The following is a 23,557-nucleotide window of genomic DNA, read 5'->3' on the forward strand; positions in this document are numbered from 1 at the left end:
AAGCCACGCAGAGCAAACAAATCGGTAAACATGAGGATATTCCAAATAAGCCCCTGATATGCTGGACAGCATCGACTCTGGAAGGAATGTGCGGAGTAGAAGGTTTTGAAGCCCCTTCTTCCTTAAGGGGAAGCAGCTCGAGTAGTTTTAGAGAAATATTAGAGGGAAGTGCTGAGAACAGGAACAGAACTTACGACTTTCAAGCCACAAAAGCAAACCACTGCGTGAACAAGGAGTGAAGGAATAACACTCAAAGTAGTAGAACAGGAGAAAAAGAAGGAGCACAAAATACAATAGTAAAAATCAGGTCAAGTCGGGCACCAGTGGCTTATGCCTGTAACCCTAGCTACTTGGGAGGCCAAAATCAGGAGGATCATGGTTCAAGGCCAGCCTGGGGAAATAGCACTCCAAAACAGCCAGAGCAAAATGGACTGGAGGTGTGGCTCAAGTGATAGAGTACCTGCTTTGTAAGCTCGAAGTCCTAGGTTCAAATCCCAGTCCCACCAAGTAATAATAATAACCAGCTCAAGTAAGAGCAATAACCAATATAAAAATAAATTACATTAGGAAGGAAGGGAGGGAGGAAGGAAGGAGAGAAGAAAGAGGGAGGAAAGAAAAGAGAGAGGAAAGAAGAGAAAGAAAAGATGGAAGGAAGAAGGAACAAAGAAAGGAAGAAGAAAAAGAAATGGAAGAAAGGAAAAAAATTTGTGGAGAATGGATGGATGGTAGATGGTGATGAGGGCAGCACAGTAATGGAATTGTATTTTGTGCCACTGAATTGGACACTTAAAAATGGTTAAAATGCTAAATTTTATTTTATGTATACTTTACCACAATAAAAACCACATGAATACCCAACCCAGTTCATAGACACTACATCCACAGCTGAAGTGTAACACGCACAGGGAGGCACAGACTCTGGCCGGCAGTTGTGCCTGGGATTTGGGGACACATAGGTAGGAAAGAGATTACAGGGTGTGTGTGGGGTGGACCTGCCATGTTTCCGTTCTGAGGACAAATCTGAAGGAAGCAGGACAGAGCTAGGGGTGGGCGCACTTACGTTTCTTACAATTACACTTAAAACTTTTCAGTATGCTTTGACTATTTTGCAGTTTAAAGAAGAATCAGATATTATTAATGCCTGGTAAGTAAGAGTCAAAAAAAGTCCTGTCTGCCCAAGGCAAACTGATGGCTGCTTGAGACTTGGCTGGGCCAGGAGGACAACAGGACAATCCTTTGTCCATCCTGATGGTGGCAGTACCCGCAGGACCAGGTCCTGTTCTGTTACTTTGAGCCCAGCCTTTGTTTATTTGACCACCAGGGTTATTCTTGACCTGTGACTGTGGAAGTACTGCCCAGGTGGTCCCTGCTCCCACCCCAGGCCCCAGGTTGGTGTCACGTGAGGTTTGAAGCAGGAGGTTCTCAGGGAGACGTTTTGTGGTATTGACAGAGAAGAAGGCCCTCCCAGTGGGACCTGACCAGGCCTTACCAGTGCCTTCTCTGAGTCCTCTAGGACATTTGTCAGTCACATGCCAGGCCTGCACAGTGGGGTGGAAGGGACGTTCTCCCAGCCCCTCGTTGAAATGGAGTCAACTAGGACCTCTCTAACCTGCTGCTCTCTGCTGACCTGTGTGCCAACTCACAGCAGCCTTTGAAGACAGCTAGTGGTTATCCCTACTCTGCAAATGAAGAAACTGAGGCTTCAAGCAGTCACACGTCTTCCCTGAGCTTGCGGAAACCAACTGTGGCTGAACCAGGGCCCATGTCCCCGAGTCCCCATGCTGCAGGCAGCCTGTGCCTCAGAGGTCCAAGACCAGGGGCCCAGGGGCTGGGCTGGGCAGCCCTGTAGCACAGGTGTCCCTGTGGCCTGGCTCCTGCCCTGCAGGCAGTACTAGTGGGAGAGTGAGTGGGTGATGCGCAACCAGAACAGTTTCACCGCAGCAGAGGACGGTGACAGTGAAGACAGCTTGGCCCTTGCCTACCTTTAAATTTATTTTCTCACTCTTTGTCACCACAACAGAAACTGCCTATGTGCAGGTGCGAAGCTATTCTGAGAGAAAGAACAGTGCACAGCTTCCTATCAGGGTTCCCTGGATCAGTCACAGCCCACCTGCTGGCCATGGCTGTGCCCACCCATCACCAAGGGTCACCCCTCCTGCTAAATGGGACCAATCCACTCAGTCTGGTGGCCGCTTAAAAAGTTTTCAAATAACTCTATAAGCAACTATATATAGCATGACACAAGAAAGTGCGTAAAACATGTGTGGCAGTTTAACAGATCATTGTAGGCAGACAGCTTGTGGTGGGTGGAGAAATTGAGCATCACCAGCCCCCTCTGCCCCCAGCCAGAGCTGGGGGTGCCCAGCCACGCCATCCTGGCCTCACTGCCACCTCTGGAGAGCCCAGAAGCTGTTGGTCCAGGAACACCGAGGAGAAGCGCAGTGTCTGGAGCAGGTTGCAACATGACCCAGCAGGTGTGGGTACTGGGAGGTGTGCAGGGAGACCATCATTTGTTGCATGTGTGCTAACAGAGATCTACTTCCTCTTTTCACCCTCTTCCTGCACCCTGAGCCCAGCTGAAGCTAAGTCAGGCAGGTAGGAGGTCTAAACAGTATCGGGACACTGGAACCTGGCTGGATATGTCATGGGGGACAAAGGAAAATGTCCTGATCAAAGGCTCTTGGGAAGAGAACGGCAGCTGCTCCCAAGAAGGATCTGTTAAAGATTCCCTTCAGCTGTGACCATGACCAAACTCTGAAAAACAGTGGTTTAAACAACAAAGAGATTCATTTGTCTCATATAATAGGAAGCCAGGATACAGTGACTCAAAGAGGCCATCGAGGGTCCAGTCTCTTCCCACTGCCCTGCTCTGCCATCTGAAGCATGCAGTTTCAGCCTCCACGCATTACCTTCTCGTTGCAAAGTGGCTTCTGCAGCTCCAAGAGTTTCATCTGTGTTCCAGGCAGGAAGAAGGGGAGGGGCAAAGGCCACAAGACAAAGTCAGTCGGGTCTTCTCTTTTAAGGTGCTTTCTAGGGACTTCCACTTATATCTCATTTGCCAGGATGGAACCCCAGAACCTGGAAAATCAATCCTTTGATCACATTGCTTCCAGGGGAAGAGACGCTGAGGAGACGGTAGCTCTTCTTCAAAGGAATTCTTAGGAGTGAGGGCAGTGAAACCCACCCCAGACCCCCAAGCTGTTGTCTAAGAACAGAACAAGGCCCAGAGCCTTTGCTGAGTGGCAAAGGGCCTTCACTGAGGACAAAGGAAAAGCTGACCTGTGTCTCCCATGGTTCCCTTCTCAGCTCTTCCCCACCCAGCCTGCAACTGCATCTCAAAATGAAAGTTGAATAAATATAATGTTTTCCCACCAACATTGTACGTGTAGGGAGAAAGACTGAGGAGGTGAGCTAAGTGCTGCCTGGCAGAATCAGGGCTCAGACCACCCCAAGGATGCCCAGAGGGGGTCTTGTGTGCTGCAGCCTTGCTCACATCTAACGAGGAATAAACAGAACTTGGTGCTTAGGGACCACTCATGTATTCTGTAGATTTTTTTCCAAGAAAGATACCAATTTCCAGTGACACCAAATGCTTTGGTCATCATTTGACGCGGAAGCTGGGTTCAAGGGCACATCCTGTTTGCTGCAGGGAGAGGAGACTCAGCCCACTGGGCCCGGCTGGTGGAGGTCAGACCTCTTCTAATCTCCCACATGCACAAGAATCACTCTCCAGTTTACAGTCAGGATTTAACCTTGAATGAAACATGGTAAGATTACCCTTAGAAGTGGGTAATTTCCAACTGGGTGCAGTGACTCACACCTTGTAATCGCAGCTGCTGGAGAGGCAGACAGAGGTTGTGAGGAGCAAAGTTCAAAGCCAGCCTGGGCAAAAAAGTTAGCAAAATCCCAACTTAACAAAACAAACTAGACATGGTGATATGAGCCTGTGATCCCAGCTACTCTGCAGGCAATGGTAGGAGGATGGAAGTCCAAGCTAGGCCTGGGGAAATACTCGAGACACTATCCAAAAAATACCTGAAGATAAAAGAGTTGAGGGTGTGGTAGAGCAGCTGCCTAGTAAGCAAAAGGCCCTGAGTTCAAACCCAGTACCGGCCCCTCAAAATTTTTTTTAAAAAGAAAGAAATGTGTATTTTCACTTTCCCCCAACAAATCAGGAACTTCTGCAAATAAGGAAGTCCTCAGCAACTGAGGTCCTCATGACACAGGAATGGGCTTCCAGGTCACCCCAGTCCCCTTTACCCCCAGGACAGGGCCCCCACCACTCATCACCCCATTACTGTTGGCTTCTTTATCCTGACATATTTTGCATATTTGCATGATCAGAATTAGTGTTCCCAACCTGATTGATGATGGAGAAGCCTTGATTCCTCTAAAATGACCTAGAAGGGTGAGAGACTTGCCCAAGGGCGCACAGCCTGGGATAATCTTCCTCCAGAGCTCTGGGGACCTAGTTCTGATTTCAAATGTCTCTCCTGGAGATTTACAAACACCTGAGACTCAGGGGCTGTGTGGGAGAAAGGCAATGTGACTTGACTTGAGTCACCAGGTGACATATAACTGCTAATACAGACTGCAGGGAGATGTCCAGGATCGTGGGCATGGTGACAGCCCTGGCCCTGTACCCTGTTCCCACGAGGGAGACAGGAAGCCACAGTGGTTGAGGTGCGAACAAGAGGCCAGGCAGATAGAGGGGGCAGAGGCAGCTGCAACAGGCTGGAGCCTGGCTCAGATGCAGCCCCCACGCCCTTTCTGCAAAAATTGCTACCATGTGCAGAAATGCAGAAACAAATGCTGAGAACGTGAGTCTTCGCTGCATGTGCGGGCAGCTCTGGGGACTCAGCCCAGCCCGACCATGCAGGTCTTTCAGGCAACTAGGGCTACCTTTTTTTTAAAAGAGAGTTTTGTTTTTTTGCTTTTTTTTTTTTTTTTTTTGATTCACAGGTGGCTGTGGTTTGAGCAGAGGAGTAGGGAGGGAGAGAGGGGTAGTTGTGTCTTCTTTGCCTTGCTCCGGGCCTTGGCCAAGTGGGAGGCCCTGCTTTGGGAGGAGCACAGGCAGGTGCCCAGGCTGCTGAGAAGCAAGCCCCAGGTGTCTGCACTCAGCCTGTCCCCATGCTCCAGACTCCTTCTCTCCTCTGGTCTCCTTACACCCCTGTCCCCCAGGCCCTGCCCTTTACTCCCTGTGGTCACTTCTGGGACAGCCCAGAGTAGGGACTGGACCTCCAGGAAGGTCCACTCAGCATCCTGGCCTTTTCTACCACGAAGTCAACATCACTCTAGTGAAGTTCTCTGTAAGACTAAGGCTCAGCCTTTAATGACATGTGGCCCTGTTTCTTTTTATAGTTGGCCCCCTTGGAAACTGAATATCCAGCCCAGAACCAGTGGTGCTGCCTGAGGCTGCCTCTGTACCACCCAGGAGCCCGCTAGCTGATCCTGCCCTCCAAGCTGCTCCTTGACTGAGCACTGCCGGTCTCTCAATTGTTCTAGAAAGCTCTCTGCCAGGTTTCCCAGGCCTGGGTGGGACTGAGGCCTAAGGGCCTGTCATGAGCCCCTGGGGTCAAGCCCTGACCTGGTGCTCTCTCTGCACCCTAGAGTGAGTCAAACCCCCTTCCTGAGCCTCTGCTTCCATCACCAAACATGGGGATGAGTGAGCCCATCCTCCTGCTTTACGCAGGTTGTGGAAACATGGCTCCCGGCACAGCTAAACTGGAAACTGCTCAGAGGGGAGCAGAGGGTGTTGGAGAGGATGAGGGCCTGTCTCAGCAGCAGCATCATGCAAGGAGCCATCCCTGAGCAGGCAGGGAGAGGACAGCCCTGCACAGAAGGTGCAGTGCAAAGGCCCTGAGGCACCTATCACAGGTCAGGAAGGCCCACAGGGCTGGGACAGAGGGAGGAATGAGGCAAGCTATAAGTAGGGAAAGTTCGGGACTCATATGTAGGTTGGCCAGGGAAGACCCAGACCACCCTCACCTGGCTGGAACTGCCTATGCCCCTCCCTGCTCACTGGTTATGGGATGGGAATCTCCTGATTCCTCCCTTCCCATAGATTAGCATAAATTTTAAAAGTACCTTAAAAAGAAAAGCACGCTCTCTCTGCTGGCAGATTCCACCTGCACTCACCATGCTCCCTTTGTATTTCCCTTCCCTAACATTTAATAAACTCCCTGCCAAGCATTCTTACTGGTGGGACAAAAAATTTGGAAGTCTTCTCACTGACTGCATCAGGAACAGCTCAGGGCAAGAGGGGGCTCCAGGGAAGAGGAGACCAGGGCTCATGCTCCATTGGTAGGACTGGGGATGGTGCCAAGCAGTTCAATGGGGACATATTTTGAAGATCAAGCTATTAACACTTGTGATGGAGGCAGGCTAAGATAGTATTGTATTTCAGATTGAGCATTTTCCTCCCTGTCTCTGAGCCTTCTTTTCAATTGCAAGTATGTGCAGATTATTCAAACCCAAACACAGGGATAACTCAAACCATCCTAGCCCAGGGACCATCCATCAATTATTGGTGGAATCACCCAGGGTGACTCACGCCTGTAATCCTAGCTACTCAGGAGGCAGAGATCAGGAGGATATCGGTTTGAAGCCAGCCTGGCCAAATAGTTCCACAAGACCCTATCTTGAAAAAAACCTTCACAAAAATAGGGCTGGTAGAATGGCTCAAGGAGAAGGCCCTGAGTTCAAACCCATAGGTTAGCACAGGTTTTCAAAGCACCTGAATACAGAAAGAGCTCTCTCTGCTTCCACCTCACACCTGGCCTATCATGGTTGTTTGTAACTCTTTCCCTAACCTCTAGGAAACTGTTATGATCACGCTTGCTATGTCTACACATCCTATCCTGCCTGTTGCACCCACATGGGATGTAAGAACCTGGATTTTCTGTTTATCGGTGACTGTATCATGATGATCAGTTGTGGAGTATGAAGATAGAGGAAGTTTCTGAATCAATGAGCGGACTTTGTCCTGAGTCATGGTAAGGCCACCTCAGCAGGGTGTGTTTTGTCACATGTTTCTTATTACTTCTGTTGGCAAGTCTGGAAAAAGGACCCTCCTTATTCTCTCTGCCATGTTTATCACTAGCCTCTTATGAGACCCCAACACACACACACACACGCCAGGCCTTGCCCCGTTCCCAGGAACACAACATCTGCATGCCTGGCTCTGCTCAGGACACCTGCCAGCATTGGCTTCCACCAGCATGCCCAGACTTTGCATCACTCCCCTCCCCCACTGCCCACCCCTGGCAGCAATGGCAGAGGTGCCAGACCTGCTGGAAGTCCAGTTCTGCTCCTCTCAGCCGTGTGCTGACGGCCTGGCTGCTGGGAGTCTCGGTGTCCTCAACCCTTGGCAACCATCCTCTGGGGATCATGCTTAACATGACAGTGAATAGAAGCCAGAGCCACTCATCTTGGCACCACACAGGCAACCATGACCACTAGGCCATAGCCAGTGGGTGACACATGGCTACCCCAGCCTTCCCCTACACTCAGATCCTACTGCTCAATTAGGCCCCACTGTCACCACCCCCAAAGCTCTGCCCCACTGGGCAAAACCACCACACTTTTCCCAGGTGCAGTGAACGTGAAGGGACATGACTGAGGGAGACCCAGGGCAGGAGCTTGTGCAGTGCCATTGGGTCCTCCCTCTACCATTCTGGCAAGTTCTAGATGCATGTGATTTTTGTGGGAAGCTTTAGGGCGGCAGCAGAACGGGGCTTGGTGACGTCCCACCTGGCCCTGGGGCTGGTGAGGAAGGCAGCCAGCTGCAGAGGAGCCCTGAGCAGCTCTGGGAGCCAGGGAGTGCCAGGCCCTGGGCCAAGCATTAGGAGAGAGCTCGGTGGTCCTGGGCAGCCTGGGGCAAACCACCAGCCTCTCTGGGTCTCAGAGAAAGGAGGTAAGTCCTAGGGTCTGAGCTGAGCAATGCTCACCACAGGCAGCACAGTTACTGTCCCTGAGACAGAGGCTGGCCTGCAGCTCGGGCAGGGAGAAGCCAGGAGGACAGGAACCTCTCCCCAGCGTTCAGAGGGCAGCGCAGCTGCCTGAGGAGAAGGACAGGCCAGGTTTGTCTGGAGCTGGGCGACTGCCTGGAGGAGATGATGTCTTAGAAGCCATGCTCCCCTGCTGTCCTCAGTTCTTTCTCGGGAGTTATTATTGGGGACCAAAGGACAGAGCCCCCCTACCCGCTCAGACTGAAGCCAGTGACCACCAGGGAAGGACTCCCAGGCCACCAAGTACAGAAACTTGCGGGCACAGCGCTTGGCTGCCATGAAGGCCATACTTTGGGATGAGCAGAAAGGCGCCTGGTTCGACTATGACATTGAGAACGGGAAGAAAAACCTGGAGTTTTACCCATCCAACCTCACCCCACTTTGGGCCGGATGCTTCTCTGACCCTGGTGTCGTGGACAAGGCTCTGCAATACCTGGAGGTGAGGGGACAGGGACACATCTGCCCCCCTGGAGGCAAGACTGGCCCTTCCTGACTGAGCAGGGACTTGGCAGGGGCAGCCACTCCCTGCTGTCTGTGCCTGACTTAGCCTGCAGGTCCCACTGGGGCCACAGAGGGGCAGCTGAGAAGGGCCAGGAAGGGCACATCTGGCTGGCACTCGCAGTCACCACAGTGCCTGGAAACTTCTAGGACAGCAAGATCCTGACCTACCAGCATGGGATCCCGACCTCTCTCTCCAACACAGGCCAGCAGTGGGACTTCCCCAATGCCTGGGCTCCCTTGCAGGACTTGATCGTCAGAGGTAGGGAGGCAGGCACGAGGACACCAGGGCCTGGCCCCAGGGTGTGGGGGTCAGTGCCCAGGTTCTGGGGAGACACGGACAAAGGATGCAGGGCCCTCAGCCTTTTCCTGGCTTCTCTGCTCTCCTGGCCTCCCCCTCAGCAAACACGTCCTCTCCACCTGTCCAGTGGCACCATCTCCCTCCCTTCCTCTACACCTAGTCCCTGGATGAAGGCCCATGGGTCCAGACCACCATGAGGACAGGAAGACCCAGCCTCTTCCCCACCCTGGGTAGAGAAAGGCCCGGGCCTCTGCTCTGCCTGGGATGCTGGTTCTGAAATTGCAAGTCTTCTCTGGGGTGGGGTCTAGGCTTGGCCAAGTCAGCTTCCCCCGGCACCCAGGAAGTAGCTTTTCAGCTGGCCCAGAATTGGATCAGAACCAACTTTGACGTCTACACCCAAAAGTCAGTCATGTATGAGAAGGTGAGCTGGCAGTGCTGTCCCTCTGTCCCACCAGGGCCTCCTCCCCAAGGTGAGGTGGGGAAGGGTCAGGCTCTGCCAGGCCCAGGCCAGCCCAGCTAGGACAGTGGCGACACCCAGTGGCCATTGTGGGGCACTGCAGAGACCAGAGCTACAAGCCAGAGCATCTTCCTCCCAGGGCTCCCCTGGCTTGTTGCCCCTGGGACTGAGGTGGTGGGCTTGGGGGGCAATGCTTGACATACAGCCTGTTCTCTTGTCCCCAGTATGACATCAGCGATGGTGGACAGCCAGGTGGTGGAGGGGAGTATGAAGTTCAGGTGAGTGGGCCCTGGGGTGAGCTGGCCACACCCTGTAGGGACCTCCTGGGCTCTGCTGTCGTCCACAACTGACATGAGCCCCTGTAGACCTCACTATGGTCACCTGTGTGTAAGCCACCTGCACGGGGAGGAGCCGGCCTGGGCTCCTTGGTGGCTGGGGCTCTTCCACTCCCTTCTCCTGGTCCTCCGCCTGCCCTCCCCCCCAGCTGATCTCTGTTCACAGAGCATCAGGTCCAGGGTATAAATCCTGCTCTGTGAGGAAGACTAAGCCCTGCTGCCTCAAGTACCCAGCTGATACCCCCACACATCCTGCCATTCCACACATTTAAAAAGTCCACATGCTTTATTGTTCTGCTGAAATGCTTACAAATACTATAAAACACCCATCCCAGACCCAGGGGACCAAGGGCCCAGTGCTGGGGAAGAGGGCAGGGGTAATGTTGTCAGATTAAATATCTGACTGGGGCGTCGTAACTCTTCCTGCACAGGGGGTATAAACTCCATCAATTTATGTCCCCTCAATTGTTGAAAACAGTTTTATAATCAGCTAGAGTTAATAGCGAGGTGTGCTCAAGGAAAGGGAAAGGGAAGAAGACTATTGTCACCTTAGAGTGACTGGCATAGCTATGTCCCCCCTGAAGGAGCTCCCCTAGGGGCTTAACACCTAGGGGAGGAAATGGGTTACTATATAATCCTGTATTTCTTTATAGTAACCAGAAGCTAACTAATGAGGATGAAATACAATAAATTAAATATCCTTTTTTTTTCTTTTTGTGGGACTTGGGTTTGAACTCAGGGCTTCACGCTTGCAAAGCAGGCGCTCTACTGCTTGAGCCACACATCCAGTCCTAAAAATCCTGTAATAAACTGGGCACAGTGACTCAAGCCTGTAACCCTAGCTACTTGGGAGGCTGAGATCAGATCAGGAAGATCAGATTCAAAGCCAGACCAAGCAAAAAAGGCTCAAAAGATCCCATCCTAACAGAAAAAATGTGGGGCTGCCTGCCTGTCATCCTAGCTACAGCAGCAAGTATAAACAGGAGAATCCCAGTTCAGATCAGCTCAGGCAAAAGTGACACCCTATCTCAAAAACAACTAGGACTGGAGATGATGCTTACACAGTAGAGCACCTGTCTCGCTGCATGAAGCCCAGAGTCCAAATCCCAGTACCCCCCCCACACACACACATACACAATATAACAGAAAGGAAGAATGTGCTTTGATGGGCTTTTAGTAGACTGAACATAGCTGAGCAACAAATTAGTGGAGCTGAAGATGTGTAAATAGAAACTTCCCAAACTCAAAAGCAAAGAGAACAGAGTATCTAAGAAGAGTGGGACAATGACAAAAGGAGCCACATATGTTTTAATAGCAATACAGAAGGAAGAAGAAGACAGAAGAAATATGTGAATAATAATGACTAGCAATTTCCCAGAATTAGACCACTGATTTCAGGTAGTTCCAGAATGCCACCTGAGACAGATGCCCCCACACCAAGCCTACACCTAGGCATATATATTCTAGCTGGAGGAGTCAAAGATAACGAGTAAACCTCCCAGAGAAGAAAACACCACACCTAGCAAGGATAAGAATTGTATCAGACTTCTCAGAGGCTATGCAAGCAAGAGGAGAGTTGAGTGAAAGACTTAAAGTGTTAAGAGAGAAAAACCCTCAGCAATCTAGAAGCCCTGATCTTGTGAAAATATTCTTCAAAAAATGAAAGAGAAATGAGAACCTTCACAGACAAACATTCCAAGAATTTGTAGGCATAAACCTGCCGTGCAAGAAATTAAAAGAAATTCTTCAGAGAGAAAGGAGAGAAGCTTGGAACAATGCAAAGAAGACAGGAGCATTAGAGATGGTGACAAAACAGCTTCGTGTGTGGTGCTGGATTCAAACCCAGGGCCTTGTGCCTGTCAAGTATGCACTCTACCACTGAGATGTATCCCCAGCCCTGCTCCTGTTCTTAACTGATCTAACACATACCAGTTGGTCCAAAATAGTAATAGTAACAGTGTACTCAATGACTGGAAGTGAGGGATACGTTAAATGAATGGCCATGACACAGGGGATGGGGGAGGAATGGCACCATCATTTCTGTTATAAGGGTCTTGGACTAGCGAGAAGTAGCGTAGTGTGACTTGGGTTGACTCAGATTAGTAGAAGAAGACGTATAAACCTAAAAAAACACAAAACATAGAAAAGAACCTCTAAAGCCAGAGGGAAAGTTTAAAAGGAAGAAATGCAACTGATATGCTTTGAAACAGAAGGGAGTAAAAATGAAATCACATAAAATGGTTAACCAAACTACAAAAGGCAAAAAGAGTGGGAGACAAAACGAGAACGTGGTACACGTAAAGAAGAGTAACAGATGTGGTAGCTGTCCCCGAAACCGTAATGAGTCACTGTAAATGTCAACAGTCGACACAGCTGAACCCCTAGAACTGTAGAACACAAAACTACAGAAGCCCTCGAACCCCTAGGAGAAAACAGGAGAAAGCCCAGATACAAATTGGGTTTGGGGTTTGTCAATGACTTTTTTTTTTTTTTGCTACTGGGTCTTGAACTCAGGACCTTCTTCTTGAGCCACTCCACCAGCCCTTTCTTGTGAAGGGTATTTTCAAGATAGGGTCTCGCAGAACTATTTGCCTGGGCTGGCTTCAAACTGAGATCCTCCTGAGTAGCTAGGATTACAGGTGTGAGCCATGGGTGCCTGGCTGTCAATAACTTTTTTTACATACAATGTCAAAGGCATGAAAGAAATAATTGATCAGTTAGAATTTACTAAAGTTGAAAGCTTTTTTGTGAAAGATACTGTCAAGGCAATGAGAAGACAAGTCATGGACTGGCATAAAATGTTTTCCAAAGACACATCTGATAAAGGACCATTACCTAAAATATACAAAGAACTCTTAAAACTCAGCAATTTAAAAAAAATCCTGACTTTTTAGCCAGGCACAGGTAGCTCTCGCCTGTAATCCTAGCTACTTAGGAGGCAGAGATTAGGAGGATTGAGGTTCGAAGCCACCCAGGGATATAGTTCCTAGAGACTCCATCTTGAAAAAACCCAGCACAAACAAGGGCTTCGCGGTGTGGCTTAAGGTGTAGGCCTTGAGTTCTTCAAGCCACAGTACCACAAAAAACAAAACAACAACAAAAAACCCCTGATTTTAGAATGGGCAAAAGAACTGTGCAGACACCTTACCAAAGAAGATACTCAGATTGCAAATACACCTATGGAAAGAGACTCGGCAGCATATGTCATCAGGGAAATGTGAATTAAAACAACGTAATGCCATCACACATCTACACGAGTGGCAAATAGCCTCTGAGTGATTCCAGTTGAGTGACATTTCAGAAAAGGGAAAACTGTAGAGACAGCAAAACATCAGAGGCTTTAACCAGGCTCAGGAGAGGGAGGGGTGACAAGGCAGCACACAGAGGGTCGTTAGGGCTTTGAAGCTATCCTGTGTAACCCCACGACAGCGGGCATATGACACCGTACGCTTGTCAAAGCCACAGGACGTTCAGCCCCGACAGCGAGCCTTAGCGGGCGCTGTGGACTTTGGGCGGTAGTGACAGAGCAATGCTGGTGGATGTGTGACAGTTGCAACCACCTGGGGACAGAATGCTCATGCCAGTTCTGAATCACGGAGACAGGAGAATTCTCTTCACTTTTTATTCAAATTTACTGTGAGCCAAAAACTTTAAAAAAAAGTCTATTTTTGAAAAACATAAAGGTGACATGGGTACGCAGTTTCCCTGTGGTGAGAGCGTCAGAGCACGGGATGACTGTGACGTCACCGGTGATATCCTCTCACCTTCTGCAATAGCATTGCAGAACCACTGACTAGATGCTAGAGGCGCCTGGCTGTATCGTGAGACAATCATTGAAGAAATTTAAATGCCTCATTGTAGATACTCGGAAGAGAAAACAGAAAGGAGGACTAGAAGGGCAACAACAAAAGACACCAGCATAAGGAGCACAAGAAACAAAAGTGGCAGACGTGGATGAGCTCTGTCAATAACACCAGATGTGAACGGGTTGCAGGGAGGAAGGTGAGGCTGCTGCTGATGGAACGCAGTAATCCTACAGCAAACTGTTTTGCCTCAGTAGAAGGAATTACACTAAAAACTAGCAATCAAGCCAGGTGCCAGTGGCTCACGCCTGTAATCCTAGCTATGCAGGAGGCAGAGATTAGGAGGATTATGGTTCAAAGCCAGCCTAGGCAAATAGTTCATGAGACCCTATCTCAAAAAAACCCTTCACAAAAAAGGGCTGTTGGAGTGGCTCAAGGTGAAGGCCCTGAGTTCAAGCCCCAGTTCTACAAAACAAACAAACAAAAACCAAAAGTAGAGTATAAGCACATAAGCCAGTAACAAAGTTTTTTATTTTTATGTACTATTCCACACTATGCATAATTGTGTGTGTGTGCACCTGTGTGTGTTTTTGGGTGGGACTGGGGTTTGAGATGAGGGTTTCATACTTGCAAAGCAGGCACTCTACTGCTCGAGCCACACCTCCAGTCCATTTTGCTCTGGTTATCTTGGAGACGGGATCGCAAGAACTATTTGTGCAGACTGGCCTGGAACTGCAATCCTCTCAGTCTCAACCTCCAGAGTAGCTAGGATTACAGGCGTGAGCCACCTGTGCCCAGCTAACTGCATGTTTTATACAACTGGCAGAGTACTGGGTTTCTTTGTTCCATTGTCACTACAAACACGAGAGCGATGTGATGCATTCTGATGTAGTCTGTGTGCATACTGAGGACTGAACCTCAGAGGGCCTTGCACATGCTAGGCACATGCTCGACCAGCGAACCACCACTCCCCACCATGTTAAGATGGCTATGGCATCGCTAGTTGATAGGTTTCCAGTTTTATTATAATCACATGGGACTTCTGTCACACATGTGGGCCATCATTGACTGAAATGTGTGGTGCATGATGGGTACATATTGCTTGTTTCCTTGGAGAATCTTAACTAATATAGACCAGGACCAGATGGTTTTGTTGCTGAATTCTACCAAACATTTAAAGAAAAAATAACCCAACTTCTTCTCAAACTCTTCCAAATGTACAGGAAGAGGGAGCACTTCCTAATGCATCCTAAGAGGCTAGCCCGTAGAAAGATACCGGAGCTAGAGAAAGGCATCATGGGAAAAGAAAGCCTTGTTAAGGGCTGGTGGAGTAGCTCAAGCAGTAAGAGCACCTATCTAGCAAGCATAAAGCCCTGAGTTCAAACCCCAGTGCCGCCAAAAAAAAAAAAAAAAGAAATATACAAAGAAAAAATATATATATTCAAAGAAAAAAAATATATAAAGAAAGCCAGTCCTGACCGTCTCTGCAAATAGTTGCAAAAATCCTCAACCAGGGCTGGGATGTACTTCAGTGGTGCAGAACTTGCCAAGCATGCACAAGGCTTGGGTTCAATCCCAGCACCAAAAAAGAAAAGACAAAAAAAAATCCTCAACCAAATTCCAGCACACCAAATTCAACAGTTTATTGAACGGATTCTACACCGTGACCAAGTGAGATGTGTGCAAGGAAAGCGAGGGTGTTACACGACCTTGTGCATGCAACATACATTCCATTGAACTGTACACCTAAAAATTTTATGTTCTCTCTCTCTTTTTTTTTTTTTGATAGTACTGGGGCTTGAACTCAGGGCCTAATCTTAAGCTACTCCACCAGCCCTTTTTTGTGAAGGGTTTTTCGAGGTAGGGTCTCATGAATTATTTGTCCAGGCTGGCTTCGAAACGTGATCCTCCTGATCACTGCCTCCTGAGTAGTTAAGATTATAGGTGTGAGCCACCAGTGCCCAACTGTTCTCTATGTTAAACCACAATAAAAAATATAAAGAAAGAAGAAAGGAAGTACGTAGTATCTGGCCCCAGGGCTGGCAGGAAGGAGGAGGATGAACACAGGGCAAGTGACCATTCAGTGTGGAGGGATAGGACCACTGACAAGGGAAGGCTTAAGACCTGGGCCACCTGATCTGTAGTTCAGTTAAAGCAAATGTAACCTAAAGCTGCCTCCCTACATAGCAAACTGTAACCTAGCTCAATTCTTAAACAATTTGCAATTTGAGAATGTATTCTTGTAACAGGCTGCAAACTGCTCCCACATGTACAAAAGAGGCAAGCTCTGAGGTGTGACCACTCAGGTTATTTCTGGATGTCACTTCTTTTTTCTGTCTACAAAGACTGCCTACTCACATGGCTGGGAAGCACTGTCTGAACATTTACTGGTTCACGAATCGTTTCTATACCTGAATAAATGCTGTGAAATGTATTTATTTTAATGCTGCTAAATTTAATTTGTTGGAAGTTCTCTTCTAACAGAATGGCATCAGAAATGGAACCCAAACATCACTGGGCCTGTAATCCTAGCTACTTGAGAGGCTGAGAGCAGGAGGATCTTGGTTTGATACCAGCCAGGGCAAATAGTTTGAGAAACCCCATCTCCAAAATATTACCCAGGCAAAATGGACTAGAGGTGTGGCTCAAGCAGCAGAGTACCTTTGCAAGTGCAAAGTCCTGAGTTCAAACTCCAATCCCACCAAAAAATAAACAGAAAACCAACAAGGTTTCCTTGGTTTTTTCTCTTGTGGCAGTACTGGGGTTTGAACTGAGGGCCTCATACTTGCTAGGTACTACTTGAGCCACACCCAGATCTTTTTGCTTTTCTTGGTTTTTGAATAGGGTCTCACATTTATGCCTGGGCTGGCCTGGACTGCAATCCTCCTATTTACACTTCCCACATAGCTAAGATGACAGCAGTACCACAATGCCTAGCTTTTATTGGTTGAGATGGGGTCTCACCAACTTTTAGCATGGGCTGGCCTCGAACTTCTATCCTCCCAATCTCTGCTTCTCAAGTACCTAGGATAAGTTCTGCTTTTAATAAGAAATTATGACTAATTTTTTTAACCTATTTAGGTAAATAACTAAGAAACAAAGATTTATGCTTTACCAAGACTATTTCCTGTGTTTCATGTTGTTTTTTTAATTAGGCTTTTAATCACTTCCAAAAACTGAGCTAAGGTTTTTTACTATAACTGTGTAACTTTCTGCATTTGTCTTTGAAGTCTTTTAACTATCACGTTGGTTAAAGAATGACTATTGCTCACAGTGGCCTGTGATCTTATTTTAATCAAGTATTTAAACCATTGTTATTTTTGACAAATTTACCCAAACCAAATTCTGAATTGAGTTTCTTTCTTGACCTCAAATTAACTTTGGGATTTCCTAGGTGGGCTCTTGGAATATCTGAGAAGAATAGCTCTTCTTGTAAAAAGAGAAGCATTGTGCCTGTAATCCTACCTACTTGGGAGGTGGAGATGAGGGTCATGGTTCGAGGTAGCCTGGGCAAGAGTTATCAAGGCCCTATCTCAAAACTAAGCTGGATGTACTGGTCCAAACCTATAATCCCAGCTGCTTGGGAGGTGGAGGTAGGAGGATCTCTGTTTGAGGCCAGCCTGGGCAAAATTAGCATGAGACTCTATCTGAAAAACAAACTAAATACAAAGGACAGGGGGCTTGGCTTAAGAAGTAGAATGCTTACCTAGCAAGCTGGAGACCCTGAGTTCAATCCCAATACTGGGGGTGGGTGGAGGGGGGAGAGTGAGAAGAAGTATTAAGTATTAAACTAATTGGGTTTATTTGATGTATTGAATTATATGGGAAGCATTGCAAATAGTAAATGTGCTAAGCTTTCTTTGACTTATATTTGTAAGGATGGGCTATTAATATGTGTTTCAGAAATTAGATGAAATCCATAGAAAGTTAATATTCCTGATATAACATTCTCAGTCATAATCTTTAATATGTTAAAATGTTGTATGTGACAGAAATAATTGTCAGTTGTGTCCTCACTATTATTATTATGATTATAATTTTTGGCAGTGCTGGGATTTGAACTCAGGGCTTTGTGCTTGCTAGGCAGGCACCCTACCACTTGAGCCACACCTCCAATCCATTTTGATTTGGTTGTTTTGGAGATGGTGGTCTTGTGAAGTATCTTCCAACTGGCCTCAAATCTTGATCCTCCCAATCTCAGCCTCCGAAGTAGGTGGGATTACAAGTGTGAACCATCACACCCAGCTAGGAAGGCATTCTGCTACCTGAACCATATGCCTAGCCCTTCTTGCTTTAGTTATTTTTCGGGTATGGTCTCACTTTTTTTTTTGCAGTACTAGAGTTTGAACTCACGGCCTCACACTTGCTAAGCAGGTTCTCTACCAGTTAAGCCACTCCACCAGCCCTTTTTTGTGATGAGTATTTTCAAGATAGGGTCTCACCAACTATTTGCCCAATGACCCTTCTTATAGCCTCCCAAGTAGCTAGGATTATAGGTGTGAGCCACCAGCACCCAGCAAGCGTGGCTATTTTAAGTCTTATCATTCACAGGTGATGAAGTGTGTACTTTAGTATTTTCCTGAGCAACTAGAAGCCCAAAGTGTTTTGTCTTCAAAGGGATCCACGGAAAGTCCATCTTTCTGGTCAGCTCAGGATCAATGATGGTTGGACAGACTGCTTCATAAACCTGCCAGACTAACATCAAGCAGAATAAGAATTACTTAAATACCAAGGAACTATTTTGGCAGGTTTTCATGATAAGTCAGCCAATACTGAAATTAAGATGCAATTTGAGTGGTTTATCCAAATCAAATTACCTGAGATAACCTACTTAATAAGTGGTACCATGCCCCTGCGCTGGAGAAGTGAGTTGGTGTTTAAGAGGCTGTAAATACACTGTCAGGGTGGTCTGTGGAGCCCCCCAGATGGCTGCCCCGCTCCTCCCGAGTGCCTAAAGCTTCTGTTCGTGAGAGCTGTGCACTCCTGACTCATGGAAGAGACAGAAAATGACCCAAAATGTGAAAAGAAAATCAGTGGGGTGACAGTTCTATGATTTGATTTGTCAAATCCCTATATCTCACCTCAAGTGACACATCCAGTACCTGAGGGGTCATCTGGACGCTTGCCTGTGGCTTTTATTCAATCGCCACGTTCAGTGCGTGCCTCCTGGTTGTACAGAAGTGTTCCCTTGAGGGAAGGCTGGTGCTGGAGTAGTGAAGAAATGATGAGACCATGTGACTTGCTGATGGCACTACTGGTGAAATCCTCCCCAACAGAGCTATTCATGTCATGTGACACAATGGAAAACAGTTAAGTAAGGTCTTACGGTTAAGAAAGGTCTTACAGTAAGTATGGTGGCATGGCTGGAGGTATGGCTCAAGTGATAGAGCTCCTGCTTAGCAAGTTCAAAGCCCTGATTTTAAACCCCAGTGTGCCAAAACAAACAAACAAACAAACAAACAAAAACCCACTTCATACAAACACAGTGGCTTTAGCCCAAGCTAACTGGATTGCCTTGGTCACAGGTGTTTCCAGTTGGAAGCCATCAAGTCCCTCCCACTGGAAAACGTATCTGATCCCTAAGGAAGGTCTGTGCTCCTGGGAAAAGATCTGCATCTCCCACTCACAGCCCCTAATGTGACTCACTAGTGCAAAGCTTCAGTGAGTTGTGCCCAAAAGAAGCCCTCTGTGACCCACAAACTGATGACAATCAGAGACTTCATGACCTGTTGTTATTTAATTATACCAGAAAAACACTGCCCTTGGACTCCATTGGAAGAGACCACACCATGTTGTTCTGGGCAGCAAAATCTCAGAGCCTCAAGTCTTGGATTCATGTCTCAGCTCTTAACGGGTCCTCCAGATTCCCGGAACTGTGCAGCTGCTGGGGGCCTTAAGCTGAAGCTGATCAGGGAAGTTATACTGCAGAAGGAGTGCAGCTTTCCCAAGACCCCGGATCAAGACTTTTCTGCCACTTTTCCCTGAATTCCTGCTGTCCTAGTCCCTTCCCCTGCCCCCTCAGGAAAATCCATGGGGCCATAATCTACAGGTGGCTGTAACAAAGGCGGGAAGCCAGAGCAATTGTTGGGTTTGGTTCCACAATGCCAATGCTACTTGACTTCCTGCCCTTGCTGGAGATACTTCTTGTTCTATTTTGGATGTGTGTTCCCCAAAGGCCCATGTGCTAAAGACTTTGTCCCCAAAATGGTGCTGTTGGTAGGGGGTGGAACCTTTAAGAGGTGTGGCCCAGGGTAGGTCCCTGGAGGGGTGCCCTTTGAAGGAGACTGTAAGATCCTAATCTCAGATTCACTCTGCTTTCTGGCACATGATGTAAGTGGTTTGTTTTGCCATATGCTCCCACCAAAATGTGCCACCCTCACCTAAAGCAATGGGGCCACTTAATCTTGGACGGGAACCACCAGTACTGAAAGCCAAAACACAACTTTTCTCTTTATAAGTTAATTACCCCAAGTAGTTCATTATAGTAATGCAAAGTCGATTAATACAGCATCCCGAGATTTTCCACGAATAACATAATTATGATATGATACAAAACCTGTCTGAGTGACACCTGCAAAAGGTATTTTGTGTATCAGGTGCTCCTGACCAGGGGCTACCTCTAGGTAGCTTGTATATATCACTGTGTAAAACCCAACAAGGTTTCTTTCCACTAAATGTGCCTGTGCAGCCTTACAGAATGCTATGTGGAAGCCACAATAAAGTAAGTTTCCTATTGGATCTTGTTCTGGAGCTATACAAATTTATGGGCAAATTTAACTCAACTCTGTTCAAGCGCCACCAGGTGGCGCTCTTAACCAGTTCCTGTATTGGGCCTACTGTCTGTCTGCCTGTTGGTTCAGCCTGATTCACTCTTCCCTTCCAAATAGCTTTCCCAAAATACCCCCCACAACCAGAGGCCAAAGTGATGAGTAGCCAAAATCAGTGCCAACCTCAAAATAGATGAAGGTAAGTTAGCTCCACTGAAAATAGTTCCAAAAGGGTTTCTAGGGTTCACTCTTGGTAGTGGGGTGCCAGTTGCATGGAATTTAAAGCTAATCTGTAGCTTGGGAGGAAATCTTGAATTTCCTAGCCAATCAGAAGACACTCTCCAACTAGGCGCCTGTGGCTGTCATCTATAATCCTAGCTACTCAGGAGACAGAGATCAGGAGGATCCTGTTCCAAGTTAGCCCCAGGCAAACAGTTCACAGGACCCTATCTTGAAAAAACCCACCATACAAGAAGAGGACTGGTAGAGTGGCTCAAGTGATAGAGCACTTGCCTAACCACCACGAGGCCCTGAGTTCAAACCCCAGTGCTGAAAAAAAAGACACTCTCTAGAAGTGATGGGAACATTAGTATTTAGAGAAACACTTGTGCAGCCTTGTGGAGTGCTAGCTTACACTTGGTGAAACGGAATATCACACCTACCTTTTCCTCGATTTTACTACCACAAAAAGCTTAATTTAAAAGGTGACAAATACTGCCTTTTCTATACACCCTGCCACTGGATACATTTGGGGAATTTCTTAGGAGAAAGAACACATGAGGTACACATTTAAGGAGGAAAGGTTTATTTTGGCTCATGGTGTCAGATGTTTCAGTCCATGGTTGGCCTTGTCACTTCTGGGCCTCTGGTGAAGCCCAAACATCATGGCAGTAGAACATGTGACAGAGGAGGCTGCTCGCTTCATGACAGCCAGGAAGCGAGGGGAGAGAGAGAGAGAGAGAGAGAGAGAGAGAGGCAGGGATTGGGCTGGCAGAGTGGCTCAAGTGGTAGAGTGCTAAGTACATGCTCAGCAAGCTGAGGCCCTGAGTTCAAACCCCAATACCACAAAATCTACCCTTCAAGGCTGTATCCCCAGTGATCTAGTTCCTCCAACACAACACAGTTCCACCTCCTAAACCTTGTATCACCTCCCAATAGCCTGCTAAACTATGAGTCCATCAATGAGCTAATCCATTGATGAGGTCGGAGCCCTCATGATCCAGTCACCTCCCAAAATGAACACTGCTGCACTGGGGACCAAGCCTTCAACATGTGAACTTTGGGGGACGTTTCAGATCCAAACCATCACAATGGTCCCCCAGCTTGCTATGGCTTGTGTTACCAAGGTAACAACAAAAACAGGTACCTCTTTAAATCAGGCCATTTTATAATGAACCAAGGTCTGTCATCCCAGTCATGACCAGTTGGCCTAGAATACTATTGAATCAGCTTTTTTTTTTTTTTTTTTTGCAGTACTGGAGCTTGAACTCATGACCTTCACCTTGAGCCTCTCCATCAGTCTTATTTTTGTGAAGAGTTTTTTGAGATAGGGTCTCTTGAACTATTTGCCCGGGCTGGCTTCAAACCACAATCCTCCTGATCTCTGCCTCCTGAGTAGCTAGGATTACAGGCGTGAGCCACCAGCGCCCAGTCTCAAACCAGCTTTATTGTTGAACTTTGCATTGTCTGATTTTGATCAGGTAAGCTCATGAAGCCTCCTGTGAAGGAGTGTACTTCAGTTTCTTGGCACTCATCCTCCTGATACCCATGGTGACAGTGGCCTGGTGTGGTTACATATCCCAAGTTCTCCTATGCAATCATCCTTTGACTAGCAAATCCTCTCCTATGAATAGCAAAAACTGGAAGAAGGCATAATAGACCAAGTAGTTTGTTATGTAAATTGTGAATTCTGTACTGAGACCAAACAAATTCATTATGATGGTGACAAAAAAATGTGATGGTGTCTAAGGTTTTGGTCAATTTCCAAAAAAAAAATGAGAGACAATCCTAAACAGGGAGAATAATTCAATTTGGCCTAAAGTCTTCCATATCATTGCAAACTATAAACAAACTTAGTATGTAAACAACTATAGCTGGGTTTGAATGTTTACTTTTCTAACAAGTAGCCAAGTCTCAGCCAATCACAGCAGCTGAGCTTTCAGCCAATCATGGGCTGCAGATTGCTCAGATATGTCCAAATAAGGCAAATATGGAGTGATAACCAATCAGGGCATTTCCCTACTGCACTTTCGCTGTCTATAAATACTGTCTGTCCTATTGGTGCTGGAACACTCTGGTTCCAGGTTCTGCTTGGTGCCTGAATTGTTTCTTTTCTCAAATAAACACTGCTAAAGTTAATTTGTCTAAAATTTTTCTTTTAACAGTGACAATCACTGCTCAGATGCTACAAGTGAAACCTATTGACTTTGAGCCCAAGTGACAGAAGAAGCCACAGCCGTCACTAAGGTCAGAGGTGACAGCTAACAGTAAGCTCCTCCCTGTGCCTCCCCTCCTCCCCCTGTTTATTTCAGGCCTGAGCTCTGGGCATCTGCCTTGCTGGTCCTTGTTCCAGCCTCCTAAGGGCCCTGCCTCACCCTCCTTCCCTCCACTCATCTTCCAGAGTCCTGTCCCTGTCCCGCCCATCAGGGATGACCTTCTTCCAAAAGCAAATCAGATACTGCTCTTTCTGCCCACAGCCTTCTCTGCTGGCTCCTCTTTGGGGAACCAGCTGCCTCCTGGGCTTGGCCAAGGCCATTCACAGGCTGGTGTCCCTCCAGCTTGTCTCCCAGCCTCCCCTGCACCAATGCCAAGTTCTTTGGAGCCAACTGAGCCTCTCACTGCCCTTTAACAGTTGGCTTTTCATGCACTGCAATGGTCTCCTCCTGCCCATTCCCATGGCAAACTCCTAAGCAATCTTCAAGACCCATTGCAAATGTCACCAGTGTGTTTGGTCTCTCCTCTGACAAGATGGTTAGGCTGTCCTATGCTCCCACAGCACTCTGTAGATAGCAGTGAGAGTCCCTGAGTTTGATACCACACTGGGGACAGAATCTTGAGCCATTCTGTTTGAAATGTTAAAGGAGCTGGGTGCCAGTGGCTCATACCTGTAATCGTAGCTACTCAGGAGGCAAAAATCAGGCGGATCACGGTTGGAAACCAGCCCCCCGGGGGAAATAGTTTGTGAGACCCTATCTTAAAAATACCCAACATGAAACAGGGCTGGAATGAGTCAAGCAATATAGCACCTGCCTGACAAGCATAGGCCCTGAGTTCAAACGCCAGTATGGCCAAAAAAAAAGGTTAAAGGAAATGGTTCTCTCTGAGGCTAGTGTTTTGATGCCACCTACAGAACTGTCATCTAGCTTATAGCTATGTGGCCTTAATCAT

At 47.6% G+C, this 23,557-nt stretch overlaps 1 protein-coding gene across 2 annotated transcripts; it reads left to right on the forward strand.

Annotated features, from left to right (window-relative positions):
- Nucleotides 1-7,776: 7,776 nt before the first annotated feature.
- LOC109681319 (trehalase-like) lies at nt 7,777-22,698 on the forward strand. Of its 2 annotated transcripts, XM_074066625.1 has the most exons (4): nt 7,777-8,448; nt 8,658-8,769; nt 9,490-9,543; nt 22,555-22,698. In XM_074066625.1, exons 1-3 carry the CDS (start codon nt 8,287-8,289, stop codon nt 9,492-9,494), a joined length of 279 nt encoding a protein of 92 aa, XP_073922726.1. In that variant the 5' UTR covers nt 7,777-8,286; the 3' UTR covers nt 9,495-9,543; nt 22,555-22,698. The 2 variants fall into 2 exon arrangements, 1 of the variants encoding a protein (XP_073922726.1); XR_002211898.2 differs by lacking the exons at nt 9,490-9,543; nt 22,555-22,698 and adding an exon at nt 9,117-9,207 and having other exon boundaries at nt 7,777-8,769.
- The last annotated feature ends 859 nt before the right edge of the window (nt 22,699-23,557 follow it).

This window comes from Castor canadensis, chromosome 2, assembly GCF_047511655.1.
Source record: "Castor canadensis chromosome 2, mCasCan1.hap1v2, whole genome shotgun sequence".
Classification (NCBI taxonomy): domain Eukaryota; kingdom Metazoa; phylum Chordata; class Mammalia; order Rodentia; family Castoridae; genus Castor; species Castor canadensis.

Bases quoted from the DNA above. Each gene is read 5' to 3' on its own strand.
- LOC109681319 (XM_074066625.1), top strand. From the start codon at position 8,287: ATGAAGGCCATACTTTGGGATGAGCAGAAAGGCGCCTGGTTCGACTAT. The intron at 8,449-8,657 runs GTGAGGGGACAG...GGAAACTTCTAG, and splicing joins AGGCTCTGCAATACCTGGAG to GACAGCAAGATCCTGACCTA.